Source organism: Acyrthosiphon pisum, chromosome A2 (genome assembly GCF_005508785.2).
Source record: "Acyrthosiphon pisum isolate AL4f chromosome A2, pea_aphid_22Mar2018_4r6ur, whole genome shotgun sequence".
Classification (NCBI taxonomy): Eukaryota; Metazoa; Arthropoda; class Insecta; order Hemiptera; family Aphididae; genus Acyrthosiphon; species Acyrthosiphon pisum.
In genome coordinates this window covers 92377660-92399139 of record NC_042495.1, presented here as the reverse complement: position 1 = coordinate 92399139, position 21480 = coordinate 92377660, and the positions used below count along the sequence as shown (strand labels likewise).

Sequence of the window (21480 nt, the reverse complement as noted above, 5' to 3'; positions counted from 1 at the left end):
TTTCCAGCTGTTTAATACTGATAATGGAGATTCATTTCGGTAGACACTTTTCTAGATTCGATGGGCAACCATACTATCTTTAATCGTGATTATAAGTCATAAATCATAAAATATAAATTTAAAAATTAAAAGTATGGCAAAATTTTTCAAGTAATTGTGTATTTGTAATTATTTTATTTTCGTGCTGTGTACAGGCTTCGTGGATCGTTTTTTGTGTATTTTGGTTTTTTTTCTTATATTTTTGTTATGACTTGCACATTCGTCCGATTGCAAAGATCGCAAAACACTCCAGAAATTTGTATTAGCCGATCCAACTAATTTATTGAATGAACTGTTCCATCCTTCACTAAAATTATTTGTCCTATGTGAATTATTTATCGTTTGATTTCTGACGTTCCAAATTTGAAGAGGGAATCTAGGCAGTGTTTGGAAAGAATGTCGTTCATGAACGCACGTTCACGCGTTCACGTTCATTTTTAGTGAACGATACGTGAACGTCACTCGTTTTATTAAAATAGAACGTGAACGTGAACGACGTTTATATTTTTAACGAACTTGATCGATTTTTAAGACGTTCAATTTATTTACCCTTTAATAAATATATTTATAAAATATACTAATTAATTATATTATGTTATATAAGTCTATATTTTTATTTTTGGCTTGAGTTGTATATGTTTATAGGCTTTTATATTAAAGGCTCGGTCAAATAGAATTCAGGCTGCCCGTGCGGGCACTGTGAAATAATACAAAGACCGCTTCCCCGCCGCGGTCCGCATACCCATAGGTAAACCATGGCGGACGAAAAGTCCGGGTACAAAAAGTCCGGAATGAAAAAAGTTGTACAAAAAGTCCGGATTCATTTTTTCATTGCTGGACAAAAAGTCACCCTCTGTTTGACTGAGCCTTTACAGCAGGTAAATGATTCATAAAAAAAATGTATATAAAATAAATGAACGACCCAATGAACGCATTCATTTTTTGAAAGAACGTGAACGTGAACGAGCTCATTTTTTTAGTGAACGTTCCGAACACTGAATCTAGGTGTACCATTTTTTCCGCTAATATACGTAGAACCAAAATAAGATAATAATGGAAATAGTTCTTGAGTAAAAGTTAAATACATATAAACTATTTCTTTGGGTATTTCTTCAACTGGCAAAAACGCTAAAGATAATTGTATATTCATATCCATATTTAAAAAGTTTTGGATTTAATTTTGTTGTTTGATTGTGGTTCATGTTGTATGGGTTGTGTGTGGAGTGTCGTGTCACCAAACTCATGTCTCATACTGATTGCGATCACGATTCGCGATCTAAAGTTTTGAGCAATTCAATTTTATCTTATCTCCCGACTATATTTCCCGGTTTATTTATATCGTACAAAGTGTCCGCGATTGATTTTTATCAATTTATTTTCACCGTACAAAGTGTCCGCGATATGTAACTCAAACAATAGATAGTACAAACTACAAAGTGTCCGTTTACCGTTAAATTGCCTATATTAATTTCCTTAAAACACGACCGACTGGAGCCCCCTTAATTATATTATTTATATTAACACATAACATTACCTATAACATTATTATTTATGATTTATGAACACTATATTTGTTATTAATTATTATATTACAATATTATGTTTATCGGCTATCGCACATTTTACGTCGAGTGATTTGATATCCAGAAAATCCGAGTAGATGTCGCAAGTTTATCAATGTGTTACAACATAAACGTTTTGATAATAGGTGTCTGGTGTAGGTACCAGCATTTAGAAAACAAAATCCTAATTAAATTAAGGCTTTACATATACCTAATGGATATGCTATGCCATCATTTTGCGACTCATTTATCAATGATGAAATGATAAAATGAAGGGGGAAAATTCATATTCACACAACATTTTTAGTCGCAAAATGGCGGCGTTGCATACCTAGTATCATTGATTATACATAGTATAGCTAGATCAATGCTAGTATCTATAGTGCCCTAATTAACTCTGTTATGATTGGTATTGGAGCGAATTTACTTGTTATCAAATTTAGAAGTAAGAATTTAGAATATTATCTAGTTACCTCATAGGGTTTTTTTTAAACTTAAATTTTAAAGCAAGTTGTGAATATTTTAAAACGACTGAGCCAAATCGAGATTTGACTCCACTGTGTAAGATGAGATCTGCCGTGTCTCATCTGCCGCCTCGTTGCAGTCGCCGCCGCTGTTTGTTCTTTTATAGATACAAATATTGTATAATCTCTTTTCTATGACTATAACATAATACCATACGCTCCGACCACGACACAAAAATAGATAGGTATCATCACAGTTGTAATATTTTTTTTCAGCATAAATATCTACTTAACTTCCGGCCCATGTTGTAGTCCTCCACTTCTAATTGGTTGAATTTTTCCTAAGTTATATAATATGTATGTATATGATTGACTGCCAATAAAAAGTAGAGAACTACGATATTCTAGTCTTCCGTGTATTATTATTAGCATTGATTATGAAATATAAATTTTAGTATTTATAATCAATGTTATTAGTTGTAATTACCTATAAGTGCCAATATACGCCTAATATTAATTAATATTAATTTTTATATTTTATTAAATAAAATGTGTTAAATAGGTACCTATTATCACTCCTAATTACTATATTGATTAATTAATTGTTAATTTTCGATACGATCAAACGCATACATTCTTTCCAGTTTTAGAAATTATAAATATGTATGAAATAATTTATAATATAAATATATAATATAATATTATTGTTATTATAATTAAATATAGGTAGGTATTCATAAAGTTTAAATAATATGTTGAGTTAATAATTATTACAATTATTGCACCTAAAGGTACGGCCACATAAATTATTATTAGTACTTAATATTACAGTAAAATTGTATCGATTAATAAATTATTATAAATTATAATACATTTGCGTACATGGCTACTTGAAATCGTTAGAAAAAGAGGTAGGTAATAATTTAAAAAAAAAATCAGAATTATGAGTGAATAGGTGCTTACCTAACAATAATTAATGTTTAACAAAATCACTATTTTGGAATCTACGGAATAACTAATAATATGTAAACGATGTTATTAAAATCGTTTACAGCCTTTGCAATCGCAATAATCTGATCCGGAACCGCAGTACCCGTTTGGACTACAACAGCTGAATTTAGTGTTGGGTTCGCACTCGGCCTCGTATTTGCCATCAACCTTGTCCGCTTTCGGACCACACGTGCCAGCTCTCTTTTCTCCATCTTCCAGGGTCCACCACTTCTTTGGTCCAAATCGGTACGACGGTTTCTTTTTGAAATTCACGCACCCTTGACAGTCACAGAAATCAGCTCCCTTACCGCAATAGTTTCCGTTAGAACAGCAATATGCATTTTCGTCGTCTGGATTGCAGGTGGGAAACACACCGTTGATTTTTGGTATCTTTCGACCACACCTACATACATGTATACACGTATATCATAAAAATTATACTTTCATGTTAATTTTATGCATGTAAACAATAACCATAATATAAAATATTTATATTAATGTTATGATTACTCTTTGAAAATGTTAGGTACCTTCCGCGCAGGCCTTCTTTCGCGTCCAGGAAATACCACGATACGGGAACGGTTGGTTTGATTGGTTCGTCCAATATTATTTTTGGATCATTTCCAAAGTCCTTGCACGTTGGACAATCACAGTATTTATCACCGGATCCACAATATCCGGACGGTCCGCAACAGCTGTAACCAGGATCGTCCGGATCGCATACTGGATAATAACCTTTGTATAGTGGAGCGGAGCGACCACACAACCCTGCAAAGTCATCTCCGTCTTCAGATGTCCACCTATATACAAGAATTTAATTTTTAAATATTGCATCAATCAAAGTTGTTTTAGATTCTGAGTGGAACGATGAATTTATTGATTTTACAATGATGTGTGTTTTTATATTTTTTTGTGTCTGTCATCACATTTTAGGACAATAAAAGTGCTTGGATTTTCTTCAACAGCATCTTTTCTGATAGGAAAGTGAATTTAGTTGGTATTTTTTTGTGGGGGGGGGGGGGGTTCAAAAGTAAAATTTTCCAGTAGTTTTCAAAAGCGCCGTGAAAAACAAAAGAAAAATTAAGGAAAAAAGGGAATTATTATGTGATTAAATATTTTTCTTAATAAATGTGCAGCAGTGTTATTGCTATATGTATGTATAAAAATATACAATATACAAACAGTAATTAATAAGAGTTTCCAAAAATTTTAACTTCTTGTATTACCTATTTTTTTTCTTTATAGTATTGTATTATTATATAATTTATACGTACCAACGTTTTTCATCTATTGGTGAACATTTATGATTTATGTCATTAGGATTCGTTTTGTCACATAAGGGTGCGGTATATACAGTGTTCAAAAGTGTGAGATCGTCATCATCCAAATCTACAGACCAAATCATCAAACCACCTACATTTTTTTCGGCCGCATACTTGACTTTATACTCTAAAGACTTCTTATTTTCGTAACCCAAAAATACTTTAGTGGCTGCGTTCCAAGCGTACGGTGATTTACTCTTTTCATGAAAGCTCTGTTCGAAACGTTGGTCCGACAAATGGTCTTTTTTTATCTTGAACCACGGTGTATAACCACCCTGGAAAACACCGTTTACCGCGTTTGCCGTTCGCCACATCTGGTCCTTCCCATCCACAGAGTCACCGACGTTATTCCAAAACCGACCATAAAACGGAATACCCATGTTGATTTTATGAGGAAGTTTGGATTTGCAAGTGTAATATTTAATGGTCCAGTCCACGTTGGTTTTGCCAGAAAACCTAGGTGGCATTCCAAAATACAGTGGTGCTGGAGGTCCCGTGTACGCGCCCCATTTACTTGACCAAGCGCCGAAGAAATCATAGGTCATTACGTTCACGAAATCTGCGTACTGTAGCAATCCTGGCAAATCAAAACCTGGATCCAGTGTCCATTGTCCAGCAGCTCCGGCAAAAGATATGAGAAATTTGTTTTTACGACCTAAAACAGAAAGAATGGAAATGTATGTATTCAAAATGTGATGGAAAGCTTAAGTATAATAATATAGGCACCTGCGTCCGCCGCAAAAACGTCCAGAGCCTGTCGTAAGTCTTTCATGAGAAGAACGTAATTAGTTTTGTCTTGTGGCACACCTTCTACGGCTCCACCGGTCACTGGATACTCCCAGTCAATGTCCACCCCATCGAAACCTACCCGGTAACAAACAATACAGTCACGTATAAGTAATTAAAATAATTATTTTATGATATAACTTAATAATTGTATTGACGTACCGAATTTTTCTATGAGTTTAACAACAGAAGCGATAAACCTCACCCTGCTATCGGATGACGCGGCAATTCTACTAAAATACTGAGAATTTTCCCATCCTCCAACGGCAAACATGACTTTTACATGTGGGTAGAACTTGGCCAAGTTCATGAGATGCTCCAGCCTACTTCGTGCTTTGGCAGTTTCTTCTTCTACGTTAGGACTGTGTGCTATGTCCGGTGATCCCAGGTCGACGGTGCCGTCGGCGCGAATTTCCAAAAAAGCATAAATTACGTGCGTCAGCTTGGCCAACGCATCGCTCCTTATCTTCTTTAATCCCCACGAAGTGTAATACCCGATAATTCGTTTACCACAGTTTTGTACTGACACCTCGACATTACCACTCGGAGGTGAATTATGGTCCTCCAAATCATTGTCGTCATCATCCGCCGAGTCGCCCACTACTGCGGCTTGACGTTTTTTGATTAGATCGAACAGTTCTTGTTTCTCGTCTAGTTCCGACGGTGTACAGCCCCTAGAAAATCGATCTGAAATATCTCGTTTTTGCTTTCTCTTTTTACTCATTAATTTATCTTCCCATCCTTTTTTCTCGTGATCGTCAATTGTTTTAACGTTCATACAGTCGAACACGTTCACCGGCAGCCATATCGTCCCTGAATCTGCATCGTTGTCAAATCCAGGATTAATACCGACTTCTCGACCAGCCGTCACTTCAATCGACTTGACCCACGGATTGCCCAATGTACTGTCGTATAGTTTTTCAATTTCCGATTGTGATCTTGCAGTGAATATGTCTTTTTCTCTGTCGGCTATCGTACTGGGTTTTATGAGTGAATTATCCCCGATGAAACCCACGACTTGCTCTTTATTTTTTTCATCTTTATAGCACAACATTTTCCAAAAACACTTGGGGACATCAATTTTTTTTTTTCCGATTTTCAAACCTAACGATTCTTTGCAAACACCAGTAACGACGAGGGTACGACGTCTCGTACTAAAACACTCCACATGAAATTCTAATTTTTGCCAGGGATGTTCGTTTATATACGGTACCTGAGGGGCTATATTTATGAATGAAAATGTACTTTTCGAAGCTTTTTCAGACCATCGAGCTATATTTGCAGGAGTCAAATGACCTTGATCCCATCCAGAATTGCTATAATCGCTACCAACAGCCTGATGTTGAAGTAAAGCAGTGCACGGATACCTAAAGAAACTTTTTCGACCAACGTCTTTGGCGTCATTGTAGCTAGATTAACATTAAAATATAATATAATTAAATAATGCACCGTTATTGCTCACTATTATTTTGTATAAAACGATTAATTAACATACCTTTTGGATTGGAATTGGTTACTTTGGTGTAAAGCTACTGACCACACTGGTATTTTTCGTGATTTGTCGAACATAACTACATACACGACTATATATTTACTTGTCGGAATTGAAGTAAGACTTTCGATCTTTGGAGTTTTCACAGCAATTATGGGGAACATAGTATCACTACACTTATACAAGGAACATTCTGGTTGAGGATCCCACGCGGTCATTTGATTTGTTTTCTTGGTGCACGTTGCACTCGGGCCTTTTTCTTCATATCCCACCTTACACTCGTAATGACATTTAGATCCAACTTGTTTTTTGCTACAACTTTCAAATGACTCTGTCAAAGAAAAACGAACACCCTTTGGCGCGTCACACTCGGCTCGTTTACAACTATGCTTTCCTTTTTGTGAGCTAGTTGTCCGCGTGCGTCGACTCTCACAACGGTCGACGTCTTCTTTTTTCTTATCTTTGTCTTTAGGTTTCAGTTTTCCATTTTTGTTTTCTTCATTTATATTGTTTTGTTTTGGTTTAATTGTATGTTCTACCTTATCGGATTGTTTTTTTATATTCTTAACGGCCGTCTTGGACCCTTTAGCTATGGATTTTAACCCTGTACCAATGATTTTTCCTACACCCGGCGCTATAACAGTAAGACCGACATCAACCAGAGACGATCCCAATAAATCAATTCCTTTCTCTTTCGCGGTGTCCCAGTCTCCAGTAATAACGGCCCCACCAAATTCTACCGCATTCTTTATGTCTTTCACTATGGGTATATTAGTAATAGCATTTTTTGCCCCTTTTAAATCACCTTTGACTACTTTATCTACAGCCTTCACAACTCCTTTTGCTGTGTCAACGACGCCTTTTACTGTGTCTTTTACAGCGTTTACCACTGTATTAGCTACCGATTTAACCGCTTTGCCTATCCAGTCAAAAAACCCTCTTTTACGCCGTTTTGCCACTTCAGTCGTTCCACTAGGATTTCCAAAGACTGTCAATGACGTTTGTGTTTGTTCATTTGTACCGGAAAAACATCCCAATATCATGTTCTCGTCTTGGCTAAACGGATTTACTTGATCAAACGCGGCCAGCGTAAAATTTGACTTACTTTGAGCTACAAGAATCATTGAATTTGTCGATGGTTCCATTTTCAAACTTGTTTCTTGGGAATTAAAAAAGTGACATCTCGAAGAATCAATAAAATATTCTAAATATACGTATGCGCACCATTCATTAGATGGCTGGTTACAGATCTTTGCACACGTTTCTTCGCAGTTTGTTTTACAATCGATTTTATTTACTGATAACTTGGGATCCAGACGTAATCCTGGAGTGCGTATATAATTCAATGTACGGAGATAAAAATGAAGGTTTTTTAAACAAAGTTAAAACATTTTTATTTTCTATCAGTTGCACGAATTCAGAGGACATTAAACATTTCCTTTCGATTACGGAGTAAGACATGCGTTTATAATTTGATTTTTCGTAATCAGATAGACATTTGTCAAATGTGACTTCGCGTAAAATCTGTATGGTGCTTGCTGAATTCGGTAAAGGTTTGATTTCAAGGTTTTCAATAAACTCGTAATTCTTGAGGTACTTGTGTATACCAACAGTGTTTTTTTGAGGGTACTTCAACATGAATGACTTCAAATACTGACGTTGACCAAAGTTTGATATAGTTATCATTTCAGCCAGTTCGGAATTCAATCCAAACCCCATACATTCAGAATTATTTAAACATCTACTCATTTCAGTGTCTATAAGCTTGTCGATTCTTTCTAAATAATATAAATCACTATCTGGGCAAACGCTCAGATTTTCAGTGCCACTCACTTTCTCTGGGTAATAACATGTTTTGCAACCCGTCTTGACGTTACATCCTTGAGACGGAGATGTAAAACATGGTTTAGAATAAAAACTATTGTGAGTATCGTTTTTCGTCAAAGCACACGGTTCGTTACTGATTTTTATCGGTTTTAAGGACAATAAATTGTCGTCACCTGTCTCATAAAAACGCCATTTTTTTCCGTTTCCCATCGGTAAGACTTCCATACGAAACGCCGATACATAACCGTATTCAAAATCAACTCGTTGCAACTGATTTTCTACATCCTGGTAAGTCGTACACGTCGAGTTTTTTAATGAATACGAGACGACATTGCATTCCCTTTGCGCGTTACACTTTTTCAGACAGGCCAAGAACGTGCCTTCTTGCGTCCTACTCATGTAAGTTGCGCCGGCAGCTAATGTATGCCTTGAATACATCCAATCGTACAACACTCCAGTCGGCTGTGTCATAAACACTGTGGTCCAGCGGTATTCCTCCTCCAAGTTTCCTTCTGTACTAGCAAATGCGTAACATTTTTTCGCCGCGTGATCGTAACTGAAAGCCACACAGTTACTGGTCGCGAAGCACAGCCCAAAACAATCCGGGAAATCGAAGCTTTCCCGTACATCTGTGGGATCCGAGTCCAGATACACGTTTTGGTACCGTTGTTGTGGAAAGTTCGGGCACAGATCACAGACGCGTATCCCTTCATTTTTCACGCGAAACACATGAGACTTTTCTACATCGACAAGATCGCACTTCAGTTTGTCGGGCCTGATCGTGAAATTGTTACCCTTTAAAAGCAAATATCTAACGTAATCCGTAAACGACGTGCCCGATATCTCTTCTACGTCATATTTGTCTGCTTCGTTTGTACTGTAACAAACAAAGTATTACCCATTAGGTAAATATTTTATAGATTTTATTATTTATCATCAATTTTAGATATTATGGAACTGTATACTCTGTTCAAAATGAGATCATTACCCTGCGGTGATCAGTTTTTGTTCCGTGACGGTCAGACGCCGTCCCCACTACGGCGGCGCGTAGAGTTGTGTCGTATTATTTTTTTTAAACGTAAGAATTGAAAATTTAATTAAAAATTCCTCATAAGTTTGTTTACCTTTATCAATAAAAATTTCTACTCGAAAGTCAAATTATATTTTTATGAACGTTTGAAGTTCAAATTTTTACAAGATTTTACTCGATTTCTCAATTAGCGGTTTTCTTATATTGTTGTATTCCAAAAACGAATAACCGTAGTCCGTAGACTCTTGAAATTTATATCATATGTTTATTTTATCAATTCCTATATTTAATAAAATTTTCATAATAGGTATATTGACTGTTCTGGAGCTGTTTACGGACATTTTCAATTTTCAATTTTTCAATTTTTTATACATAAAAGCCAATAAAATTGTTTTATTGGGTCAAAAAGCTTGAAATTAAATAAATAAATACAAAGCTTCTTATATATTGTTGCGATAGCAGTTTAAAAATATTAAAAATACGTAGGCACAACTTTTTTTATAATAATTTAAAGTTCAACTTTTGACATCATTTATCAAATTTAAAATTAAAAAATGATTTATGCAGTAGGTAGTTAAAAGTATATAAAATGTTCAACTTTTATATCTAAGGATTGAAAATTTAAACAAGGTTCAACCTAACTAGGTTATTTTGTAACCAAAAAATCTCTAAAATATGAAAACACAGTTTTTTATAGTTATTTTATGTTCAGATTTGGACAAAATTACATATTAAATAAGACTTACGATTTTAGTTATTTTGTTGTAATTTTATAAAATATATTCAACTTACCGGCTATCGTATTAATAAGTAATAACAATATAAATATTATATAAAATATCCACACTGACAAACCGTCTCCGCTCAGTATCGTTTTTCTTATACAATGATATTACATATATCATTTAATTCCATAATTTATACAGTGCCTCACTTGTAAGTTGTAACTTACTGTACAGCAGAGCGACATCCACTTACCCGCTTTTTTACATTCATATTATACATTCAAATTTTAAAGACAAGTGGACTACGGTGGACCACATATATTATGGGACACCTTTTCCATCATTTCAGGCGAAGGCTACAATATAGTTATTACTTATTAGTTATACATAATACCAATTTGTTCAATATTTTATACTAAGACATCAAAATGTATGTACCTAACAATATTGTTCTTTGGATCACGGAATAAATAATATAGTATAGCTGATCACCAACTATAAAATTGCAAGTCAATAATAAAGTTAGGAATAAGAAACTCTCAAATCATAATTCCTATTACTGTTTAAAAGAAGTTGGGCATGACCTTTAACTCATGGTTTTTATATTTGTGATTTATCTTATCATATGTTATCTTATAATTTTCGAAGAATGTATTTTCATAATTATTATTTATTTTCATAGATTTAAATTATAATAGTCATTAATAGATAATGCTAGTTAGAATAAAAAGTAATTATCGTGTAAGACGTAACTATATTATACGAAAACGTAAATCGTAAACAAACAACAAGGAAGAAACATTGGTTGAATAAAAGAAAACTATTCGTAACAACACACGCTAACTTCTTGTTCTATGATATTAATTGTATGCATAGCTACCCAATAATAAAATTATAATTCGTATATTTTATATTTTAGACGTTGGTGCATATATAATTATATTATTGTTTTTTTTAAATGTTACTATCGCATATCATTATATGGAGGGGAATTATGGATTTTGTGTTTTAAACCAATATACGGTAGGTACCTATAATGTTAATTAATTGCATGGAATGTCAGTAACCCTTATTCAAAATTTAGTTTAAGTATATTCTAGAGTTATTTTTGAATGTAATGTGTGACTAATGTTTGACATTTTACGATGATTTACAAAAAAATATGATTAATTAATTTGATTTTCCAAACTTCAAAAATGGGCATTTTTGAGAGTAATTGTTTATTAAATTCAATAATTTAATTATATATTATAGTAAAGAATATATAAATTATGACTTATTTATAATATTGAAATACAAACAAATATTGAAATCGATTGAGTTTTGAATGTATCTAAGGAAATATTTCATAAATAATTCAAAAAACAAATAAAAACAAAAACAATACATTTTATAATATTCCGGTTTTCACACTTTAATAAAAGTGACATTGTTAGCTTTAACAATAATACATACTATATTCGTTGATATTTATTGTAAAATTTTTAATCACGTTTCTAGTTAACTTAATTAGATGGCGTATTAAATTTAGTAAGTGAAATAAAATTAAAACTAAAACTAATGTCAAAATGAAGTTATATTAACATATTAATTACGCACCTACATTATCCACCGATAAAATTATAATGTTGGTAAACAATGTATTAACACTTCCTATCAGTTAACTCACCAGAGTATAATCAATATTTCAATAGTATTATTAATTATGTAGTAGGTACTTTAAATTGAGTTAGGCTAATTATAATTTAAATATAGCATATATTTAAACGTTTCCTCAGATACGATTTCGTTTTATTTAGACTGTATTATAATACATAATGCAATTTTCCTTTTACAGTGGAATTATTATTCATTAAACTTTACTTATATTTTTGATCTATCTACTTGTTGATATTAATTGTTTGTATAATATTTTATTAAAATATTAAACACGCGGTTATTTATTAGCCATGTCTGACATTAATATTTCTGAGATATTAAAAACACTTATTTCACCATTATATTATTATACCAGACTATTTGGTGCTGGGATGGTTCTATGTTCAGTTCATGAACGTTGACGGTTCAATAACCGATCAGCTGTTCAAGTACCGATCACCTAATAAAAATGTTTGGTTCATAGTAGGTTCAGAAGACCAAATATGTGCTAATATGTACATTAAATGTAGCAAAGTGGATGAGAAAAAATATATAATATATTATATTATACATATAATATTATCTACATAAAGTAATGTGTTTTAAAGAAATTTTAACATGGGGCGTTGGGTGCAGAGCCACCCACGGGTGTGTTTCATTTTACATGTAAAGCCCGAGCCCCTCCAAGTCAAAACTGAAATTTTGCCTGTATTGGTATTGATATTATGTATAGGTACATAACGTTATAACGTTCATGATACTAATATTATTACTAATTAATTAAATAACATTATTTATCTATTGCAATTAGTAGTACCTATTTTTGTATAATATTATAGGTATCATGGCATTGTGTTTTGTATTTCATAAATTATACAATGTAGAATGTACGGTTGAAGTCACAAAAGTTTGGCAACTGTTTTTGTTGCAATGAGAATATGGTGGGTACTGACACTTTTAACTATCGCCGCTCACACACATATACAGAGTGTAACAGAAAGAACTGACCAAAAAAAAAAAAAATTGTTGCTACTTAAACGTATGACAAAAATTGATAAAATTATAGGATAAGTAAATAGTCATAGAAATATACCCATATTAGCAAATTTCCAAAAATAATATTTTTTAAAAAGTTATTGCGTTTCAAATTAATTTAATCAAAAAAATATTGATATTTAAAAAAATTTTAAAAAATAAGCTTGGTACTTGATTTAGATAATTAATGTTTTTACCATCCAAATCGTTTTTATAATCAGATTCACAATTTGGCTATTTTAAATTTATTCAAAAATATTTAAATCAAATTTAAAATTTTTCATTTTCGGTATAATAACATGTAACGCATTTGGTTATAAATTATATATATAAAAAAAAATTTTAAATAATGATTAGCACAAAAGTTATTCCAAAAGTCAGTTCTATCTGTTACACCCTGTTACGTGATTATTATTCTTGAACCATTTTTTGAATGCGTATTATATATAATAATATATAAACTATATAGGACTATAGGAGTATAATATTATTAATATTTGTAAAATGTATAATACCACAATTTTAACAGTGCTACCTCACCTATTGTATAGATGTTTATAAATTTATTTAATGTACAATATCCTGATGGTCAAAATAATAATTAATGTTATTGTTTGTTTTTACAGTTAAAAGGGAATATCGAAGAGACAAACAGCACAGTAGAAATCGTTGATAAATTTAATAACCAAATATTTACCTACCCTAGTATATTAATGTAGATCTTATTAGTATTGTTGCAAAAAATAATTTTAAATTTTTAAAGTAAGAATTTGTTAATTTTTAATCACGGCCTTGACTTATACTATGTACTTATTTACGCTATTAGGTAAATCTAATCATGTAGATCTTGTCTAATTTGGTCAACAAGCAAATTAATTTATTTTGTATATAGGACGACTTAAGACATTTAACCGTAGGTTTGAAAAGTATTCGTCATAGTTTAGTAGATGAAGATATAAGGTAAGTATCGTGTAAATGATGTTGAATTATTAAGCTTTAGGACCTGTTTATTGTAATAAAATATTTAAAACAAAACTTAAAACGTATACCTACATCAATAGTTTTAAATGTGCTATAAGCCATAGCCCATAAGGTATAATAACAGTTTATGGTGGACATTTTGAACAATCATAAAAATATTACATAAAATATCAATGAGTACCAAGAAGTAACTAAAATATTCATACTATAGTAGGTACTTTGAATTAGATGTAGGTACCACTAACTTTCCAATTAATTGATATAGAGATACTGTGTCGTTTTAAAATATCATACTTTAATACATAAAAACTTTATATTTTTCATAAATTCTTTCAAAAAATAATATTTTTATAATTTTATGACGCGTATCAATGTTTAAGTACTTATAACATCAGTTATTGTTACATACATTTTCAATATTGTAATGCCGGGATGCAAATACTAAAAATGTATAATAAATCAATATAGTGAGGTTATTGTCCCCTAAACATGTTTTATACTTTGGTAGCCCTTTATGGCTCATTAAAATTTAGCGAACCACTAATAAATGATAATTAATCAATATTTTATGCAACCTGGCATAACAATATTATTTTGCTGTAGGTTTCTTTAAAGCCGCATATATAGATATAACTATAATTAATTAATTGTATTAAGTTTATTTTACATAATTATTAATAATAATTAATATATCACGGTTTACAGTGCATTTAACACGTTCTGCTTAAAATATTACAAGTGATAAAATAATTCATATTAATTAAAATAGTGAGGGGGCATGGCCCCTCACGGCACCTCTTCCCCCTGAAGGAGACCGTGAGTAAAGTCTACTTTTTTTAGATTAGATTATATCTACCTACCTGTTGCCATCGACGAGAGTGCTTCTCGAACAGCACTGGAACAGATCGCCGCCAGGACAGGTCTGTGAACCGATTCGAACCGTGTTCGTCGGACACCCGCGACCGCTCCGGTCCTTTGGTTGACACCCCGACCACCAACAGTCTTCGGCCGGATCAGCGGTGTCACGAGCACTGCAGCATTCGTATTTGAATCCGTCCTCCTCGCACGCCGTCCGCTCTCTTTCCGTTCTGTTGTAGCTGTCACAGCCCTTGACCGCCCAGTTGTTCGGCTGACACCCAGTCCACCAACAGTCTTCAGCTGGCTCTACGTACAGGTCGGGCGGACAGCAGTAATACTCCGAACCGCCGTCGCAAACTTTGACATTTTTCTGCGTCCGATTGTACTGATCGCATCCGGTCACGGCCCACGTGCTCGCCTGGCATCCGGTCCACCAACATTCTTCTTTACCTGCATCAGCACGTAGATAACAATTAATAATTTTGAAAAAACTCTAGAAACATATTAATGCTCAGATTATAATATATCGTTATAATATATACAGCGTATCAGAGAGATAAATTTAGAAGGATTTCGATCTTAAATGGACCGTTAAGCTGAGCAATAGAGAGTAGAAGAAGTAGAAGAAGAAGAAGAAGAAGAAGAAGAAGAAGAAGAAGAAGAAGAAGAAGAAGAAGAAGAAGAAGAAGAAGAAGAAGAAGAAGAGAAAGATTATAATCTTTACATACAAAAAGGTGGGAAAGTGGATGTCACTATGCTGTACAGTAGGTTACAAGTGGGTCACTGTATATTGGAAGGTATTTAATTTGAATTTTTTTTTTTTTTCCTTATTTGAAATAAACAATCTATACCATTGGGGCACAATAGGCTTATGTGACAAAAGTATACATATAAATTAATCTTAATTTCTAATCACTTACAATTATAATTAGACTAATTAATATAACAGGCTATACTTGATGTGAGAAGTCATCCAGTAATGATACTCACCAATTGTCTTTTTTTTTTTTTATTTAATTTACAAAACTGGTAGTGCTTTGTCTACGGATTACAGATGGGAGGGGGATGAACAAGTAGTTCACGACACCATTTCCTTTTTAGACGTCTGGGTGGGTTTCCAGGAATAGAAGGGACTGCGAGATTTCGAATTAACAGGTTACTGTTGGAAGCAAGTCGATTGTGGAAACGTTGATAGTGGGCTGTAGCTTCTTCGTGTATCATTTTAATTTTTAGGTCGGAGTGGATAGTGAAGTTTGAGATATAAGGGGGGGGGCATTTAAATGTTTTCTGAGTGCTATATTTTGAAAGGCTTGTATTTTATTTAATTTGGATTTTTTTGCATTGCCCCATAACTGTATACCATAAGTCCAGACTGGTTTGATTAACGATTTATATATGAGCAATTTTGTGTTAATATTAGTATATTTATTATTGTTAATAAATGTTTTGAGTAGGCGTAATCGAGAGTTTAGGTTTAGTCGTTTCGATTTAATATGCTGAGCCCAGAAATTTGAATTTAATGATATAATATCATTGTTTAAGAAAAAAAAACACACACACATCATTGTAAAATCAATACATTCATGGTTTCACTCAGAATCTAAAATCTAATGCTGTTTGTTAGTCTCGCTAAGACTCGAGAACGGCTGAACCGATTTATCTCATTTTGATCTTAAAATATTGGTAGAAGTCCAGAAAAAGATAAGTGAGTATGAAAATGTTCGGAATTAATTTTTTAATATTAAATTTAAATTTACATGGTGTATTTCGGATATTTCCGTGACTGACCGCGATAGTAGGTTTCCTGCTACCTGTAATCTGACCTTTTTCTTTTGTGTGTGTTTTATCCACAGATATGTATAAGTAGTGATGTAAATTTGTATAATACAAATGTATAAAATTGTATTATACTGGTATTATACACGCTGTATAGAATTATTTTATACAATGGTATAAAATCTGTATAAAACTTTTTAGGTAAATTTATGTCTATCTGATTCTGAAGACGATTATTAAAAATCTATTATTATTTATTTTGTATTTACAAACAAATAGGTTTTATTTTATTTTCTATTATTTTTTTTTTTATACTAAACAGGAAACTAAAAGACTTAAGTGTTAAAATTGTTACTATAACCTATAAAGGATTACTATTTACTTTTGTTACTTATTTAATATTTTACATTAAACATTTATTTTAGTTATTATTTAGAAAAAAAAACCAAGAGTTATTTATGTTTATTAAAATTGTTAATTATTACTTTACTTGTTGACTTTGTTATTACTTTTGAATTTAATTTATATTATTATTAATTTATATTACTATTGTCTATTTTATTTGTATTAATAAGACTCAATTTTCAAATAGGAAATGGACAATGGTTGAGTAATCAAGTTTAAATTGTATAATTGTATATTATATATTTAAATACAGGATTTTATACCGTATAAAATGTGTATAATACAGTATAATACGGTATAATACAAAAATTATTATACCCTACTTAAATACAATAGTATTATACAAAGTTTAATACCGGTATAATACAAGGTATAATACAGTATAATACAAAAATAAAATAAAATACCGTATTTTAACAACACTATGTATAAGTAATAACTAGATACCCGACTTCTTCATATCAATGACGCTGGCAGCCATTTACAACTTGGGCAAAATAGTATTATCAGTATATATGTATATATAAGTAAATATGTATATGAATAAATGTGAACATTGACAAAGTTGCAAATGGCGTCGGGCATCATAATTTAATAATGTTGTTGTATATGGAGTCGGGTATCTAGTTATTTTACATAATATCTGTGATTTTATCGTCAGCAGCGTGTAGATATGAATTGTTCCGAGAAGTAAAACTCGACAATTTATCTATATTACAATCTATATTATATATTCCGAAATACTCAACCGATTTTGATATATTTCACTGGGATGTGCGAGATACGTGTGCCATGTACGAATAAGTACGATATACGAATATGACCCATTATGTTTATCTGTTATGAATTATCAAATTGTTTTTAAGATGATCGTAATTACCAGGAGAAGGTTTTTACGAAAGTAAATTTTAGGAAAACCCACCGGAAAAGTAGGAAATCTGGATTTAAAAAGTACAACAGTGGCGTAACACTGTATTATATATTGGTTGCTATTGGTTAATCGGGCGGATTTGTTGATTTGTATTATTATTTTTTATCAATATATATATATATTATATATAAATTAATGTTTGTGCATAGATTAAACCTCTGGGAAGAAGACAGACTAATTTAAGAATAGTTAAATTTGGTTTTTTATTATTCATCTGATATTAGTAGTTATGTTAGGTTAGGATTTTGTATTAATTAATTATATTAATCCACCATAGGTGGAATACGACAAACTTGGTATAACTTTGATACTTTAGAGTTAAATCATACACCTACGTACAAACAGCACGGGGTCCGCGATCTACCATAGGTAGATTTCCTACCTGATAATATACTGCTGTGAATCAGAATTTTTATTCCGGGAAACGGAAAAGTTAAGATACATTTTGAACACCATACACCGAATATTAAATACCGAATTAAAAAAAGTTTGAGTCAAATAGAGTTGGTACATTTAACGGGCAACGAAGTGCACGGGATCAGCTAGTTTTATATATTTATACATATATATTTTAGCATCGACTACATGGTAATATTACTTATTAGTTATTACTATCTTACGCTAGATTCGACATTTTCAGATTAACATTATATTGAAATATATATTTAATTTTAGATCTGAGTGGAGCGATGAATATATTGATTTTAAAACGATGTATGTTTTATTTTTTATTTGTATGTGTACACGATAAGTAGTCGAAATCCTGCTTCAATTTTCAACTTCAGTATCTTGTTCGATGGAAAAGTGAATCTAGTTGGCGCATTGAGGAGGTCAAGAAATTCCAGTAACTTTTAATAGCGCCGAGAAAAACAGAAAAAAAATTGAGAAAAATGCGAATTTTCACGCAAATAAATGCGATTTTGGTTTCTGGTGTAACTCTAAAACTATATAAGCCCTTTATAGGTATTATGTACGTATATTATAAATATAATTTTGTAATTAAAAATGTATTGTAACTGAATAAATTTAAATCCTCCTAATTCCATAATTATCACTCAAACACTTACAATACATACAAAATTATTTTTAACAATTTCTATTATTTAATAAATTTGTTGACAGAGTTGACAGATCCCGTCATTGTAACAATAGGTTTACAAATGTTTTGACATTTCCACTTAAAAATCGTTAAAACTATATTAACTTAATGTTTATACACAAATTAATAAATAACAAAATTGCAGATTTCCCTCAGATTTTGTTTTTACTAAATGCATTAACATTAATTAATTGCAAACATTATGACTTGTAATTTTGTCTATTTAGATTTGTTTTATGTACTGTAATCTCATTGGTTTTAAAACTATTTTTAAACCTATTTCAAGGTAAGTATATTTTAACTGTGTTTTAGTTGATATGTCCATATTGTAGGTGTATAAATTAAGTATCTATCTGCCTATTAATTTATATGGTAATTTATTTTTATTTTCTGACATGTTCAACTTTTAACTACAAAAAAATATTATGTTTATAGTAAAGAGTTTCCCGTAAAAATGATTAGGTAACAACAGTACCTACCGTGCCTATACCAATAGGTTATAATAGTTATAACAATTGTCAATACTCAATTATAAATGAATCAAATAATGTGTATGGTAATTTGATTTATTGCTCTAATGAACGCTAAAAATAAAATATAGATACTCGAAATAATATTTAGGTACTATTGCTTTCCTGCATATTATAGCAGTTATATATTATGTTATTCTTTACTAGTATGTATACAGTATACTACGTATAAGTTATTAATTATATTGTTTTTTATTCCAATCGCTATAATCTATAGGGTTGCTAGAATATTTTATCAGTGGCACAGACCATGATATTTTATATTATAAGCTAAAATATGATTAAAAAACTGGGGTTGGGGCTAAGCACCCCATAATAATTGCTACTATATGCACTTACTCAAGTCTGTACCTATATGGTTCTTAATGGCCAATGCCTATACCATACATAGTAATAATAATAATACACTCATTACAATCAACCGACTGTTCTATAATCGCGTGGGTATATACTGTAATATTATACATATTATGTGCTATTCTATGCTAATGTGTTACCTATATTATTTTATTTTATACTCACTCGGAGCGTCTGCGGCATATGTTTGTGATGCGATAATGGAAAGTAAAACGAAACATTGCCAAAGTCCATGCGTCGCGAACAACATAATAATTAACAACAATAAATATTAATTATGTCATTATTTCATATTAATATTATTTCCGTTTCGTTGAACCTAACTGCAGGGTATGTGGATAAATATCTACCAGTGCACTGCACAATTTGACGAACCGTGGCGCGCGAACGAATCTCTACAGTCCACTGAATAGTACGTCGAGCGGCTGAGTGTTTTGTGAAACAAAATCACGTCTTCGTATTTTATGGTAATATGTAAATTATAATCGTTGCGTCGAGTTATAGGTAGGGATCCGATTCTGGACTCTAGACACCGTACGCACGTCGAATAATCGTGGGTTTATACTTTATACGCGTTAGACGTCATTATAATATTATACATTTATACGTGTGCAAAATTGAATATTAATATTATAGAGGTAGGTAAATATTATTGTAATATACTAATATCAATCGATCGTTTTAATTACATCGTAAGAGGAAGCTACCCATACATTTGTTGTCTCCGTCTTACACGCGCACGATATGACAAATTGTCGTGCACTAGTTTGAATAGTGTGCTGTTAGTTTTGATACTAGAGTGAATTGACCTATTATAAAACTTTTAGATAAGAACATTATATATTTATATGTGCTTAAACGTTGCCGATTTTTCGACATTTTCATTTACAAGCAAGATATGGGTTTGTGAAATATCAAAAATTAAAAATGGTCAAATGAACGAAAATGTCCCAAGATAGAGACAACAAATGCGTGAGTATAGCAATGTAGCATCCTCTTAACACGTAAGTAGGTATGTAACCACTATATCAAGAGGACATCACAATTAAATTTTGTTTATCACACGCTGGAGGACCTATGATTTGATTTATGAATAGAAAGAAAAAAGTTGTAATCGTAAAACTCAAAAACCACTTTAGTATTAATAATACATTTTGGGATACCTATACACTATTGCCGAAAGATTCTGGAACATCGTTGATTCTTTTAGTTAATATAATATTATGTACGAAAATGATTTTTTCTGAGGCATTTCATAAACGGATTTGTTTCTAAATTAATTTGTAATTATTATTAATTGGCCGGAATGTAAATACTAAATACCAAAAATTTAATAAATCAATTGTGAGGTAATAGTTTATACTTCAGTGGCCCTTTATGGCTCATTACATTTTAGTTAACCACTAATAGATATAATAATTAATAAATATTTTATGCAACCCGGCATAATAATATTATTTTGAAATACAAACAGGGGTGAAAAAGTAAAACTTTAATAATTTTTTTTTTTTTTTCTTACAAGTAATAAAATAATTCATATTCACTAAAATAGTGGGGGGCATGGCCCCTCATCCTGGCACTCCACTGAAGTAGCCCGTGAGTAAAGTCTACTAGTGCAGTGATTACATTATAT

General features: G+C 31.8%; 2 protein-coding genes across 2 annotated transcripts; both read right to left on the bottom strand.

The window, feature by feature from the left end:
- Positions 1 to 2853: 2853 nt before the first annotated feature.
- LOC100164767 lies at positions 2854 to 7834 on the bottom strand. The gene is made up of 6 exons (XM_008185544.3): positions 6659 to 7834; positions 5326 to 6572; positions 5104 to 5241; positions 4330 to 5032; positions 3586 to 3855; positions 2854 to 3458 (listed from the first exon to the last, which is right to left on the bottom strand). The coding sequence occupies exons 1-6, from the start codon at positions 7798 to 7800 to the stop codon at positions 3104 to 3106; spliced, it is 3855 nt and encodes a 1284-aa protein (XP_008183766.1). The 5' UTR covers positions 7801 to 7834; the 3' UTR covers positions 2854 to 3103.
- A 77-nt stretch (positions 7835 to 7911) lies between these two features.
- On the bottom strand, positions 7912 to 20297 carry LOC103309625. Its single transcript, XM_008185545.3, has 3 exons — positions 20013 to 20297; positions 14752 to 15199; positions 7912 to 9359 (listed from the first exon to the last, which is right to left on the bottom strand). Exons 1-3 carry the CDS (start codon positions 20095 to 20097, stop codon positions 7946 to 7948), a joined length of 1947 nt encoding a protein of 648 aa, XP_008183767.1. The 5' UTR covers positions 20098 to 20297; the 3' UTR covers positions 7912 to 7945.
- Between the last annotated feature and the right edge of the window lie 1183 nt (positions 20298 to 21480).

Bases quoted from the DNA above. Each gene is read 5' to 3' on its own strand.
- LOC100164767 (XM_008185544.3), bottom strand. From the start codon at position 7,800: ATGGAACCATCGACAAATTCAATGATTCTTGTAGCTCAAAGTAAGTCA. The intron at 6,573-6,658 runs GTATGTTAATTA...ATGTTAATCTAG, and splicing joins AACCAATTCCAATCCAAAAG to CTACAATGACGCCAAAGACG. The intron at 5,033-5,103 runs GTGCCTATATTA...TTTCTGTTTTAG, and splicing joins CGTTTTTGCGGCGGACGCAG to GTCGTAAAAACAAATTTCTC.
- LOC103309625 (XM_008185545.3), bottom strand. From the start codon at position 20,097: ATGTTGTTCGCGACGCATGGACTTTGGCAATGTTTCGTTTTACTTTCC. The intron at 15,200-20,012 runs GTGAGTATAAAA...GTGCTGATGCAG, and splicing joins ATATGCCGCAGACGCTCCGA to GTAAAGAAGAATGTTGGTGG. The intron at 9,360-14,751 runs GTAGGTAGATAT...TGTTTGTTACAG, and splicing joins ACTCTCGTCGATGGCAACAG to TACAAACGAAGCAGACAAAT.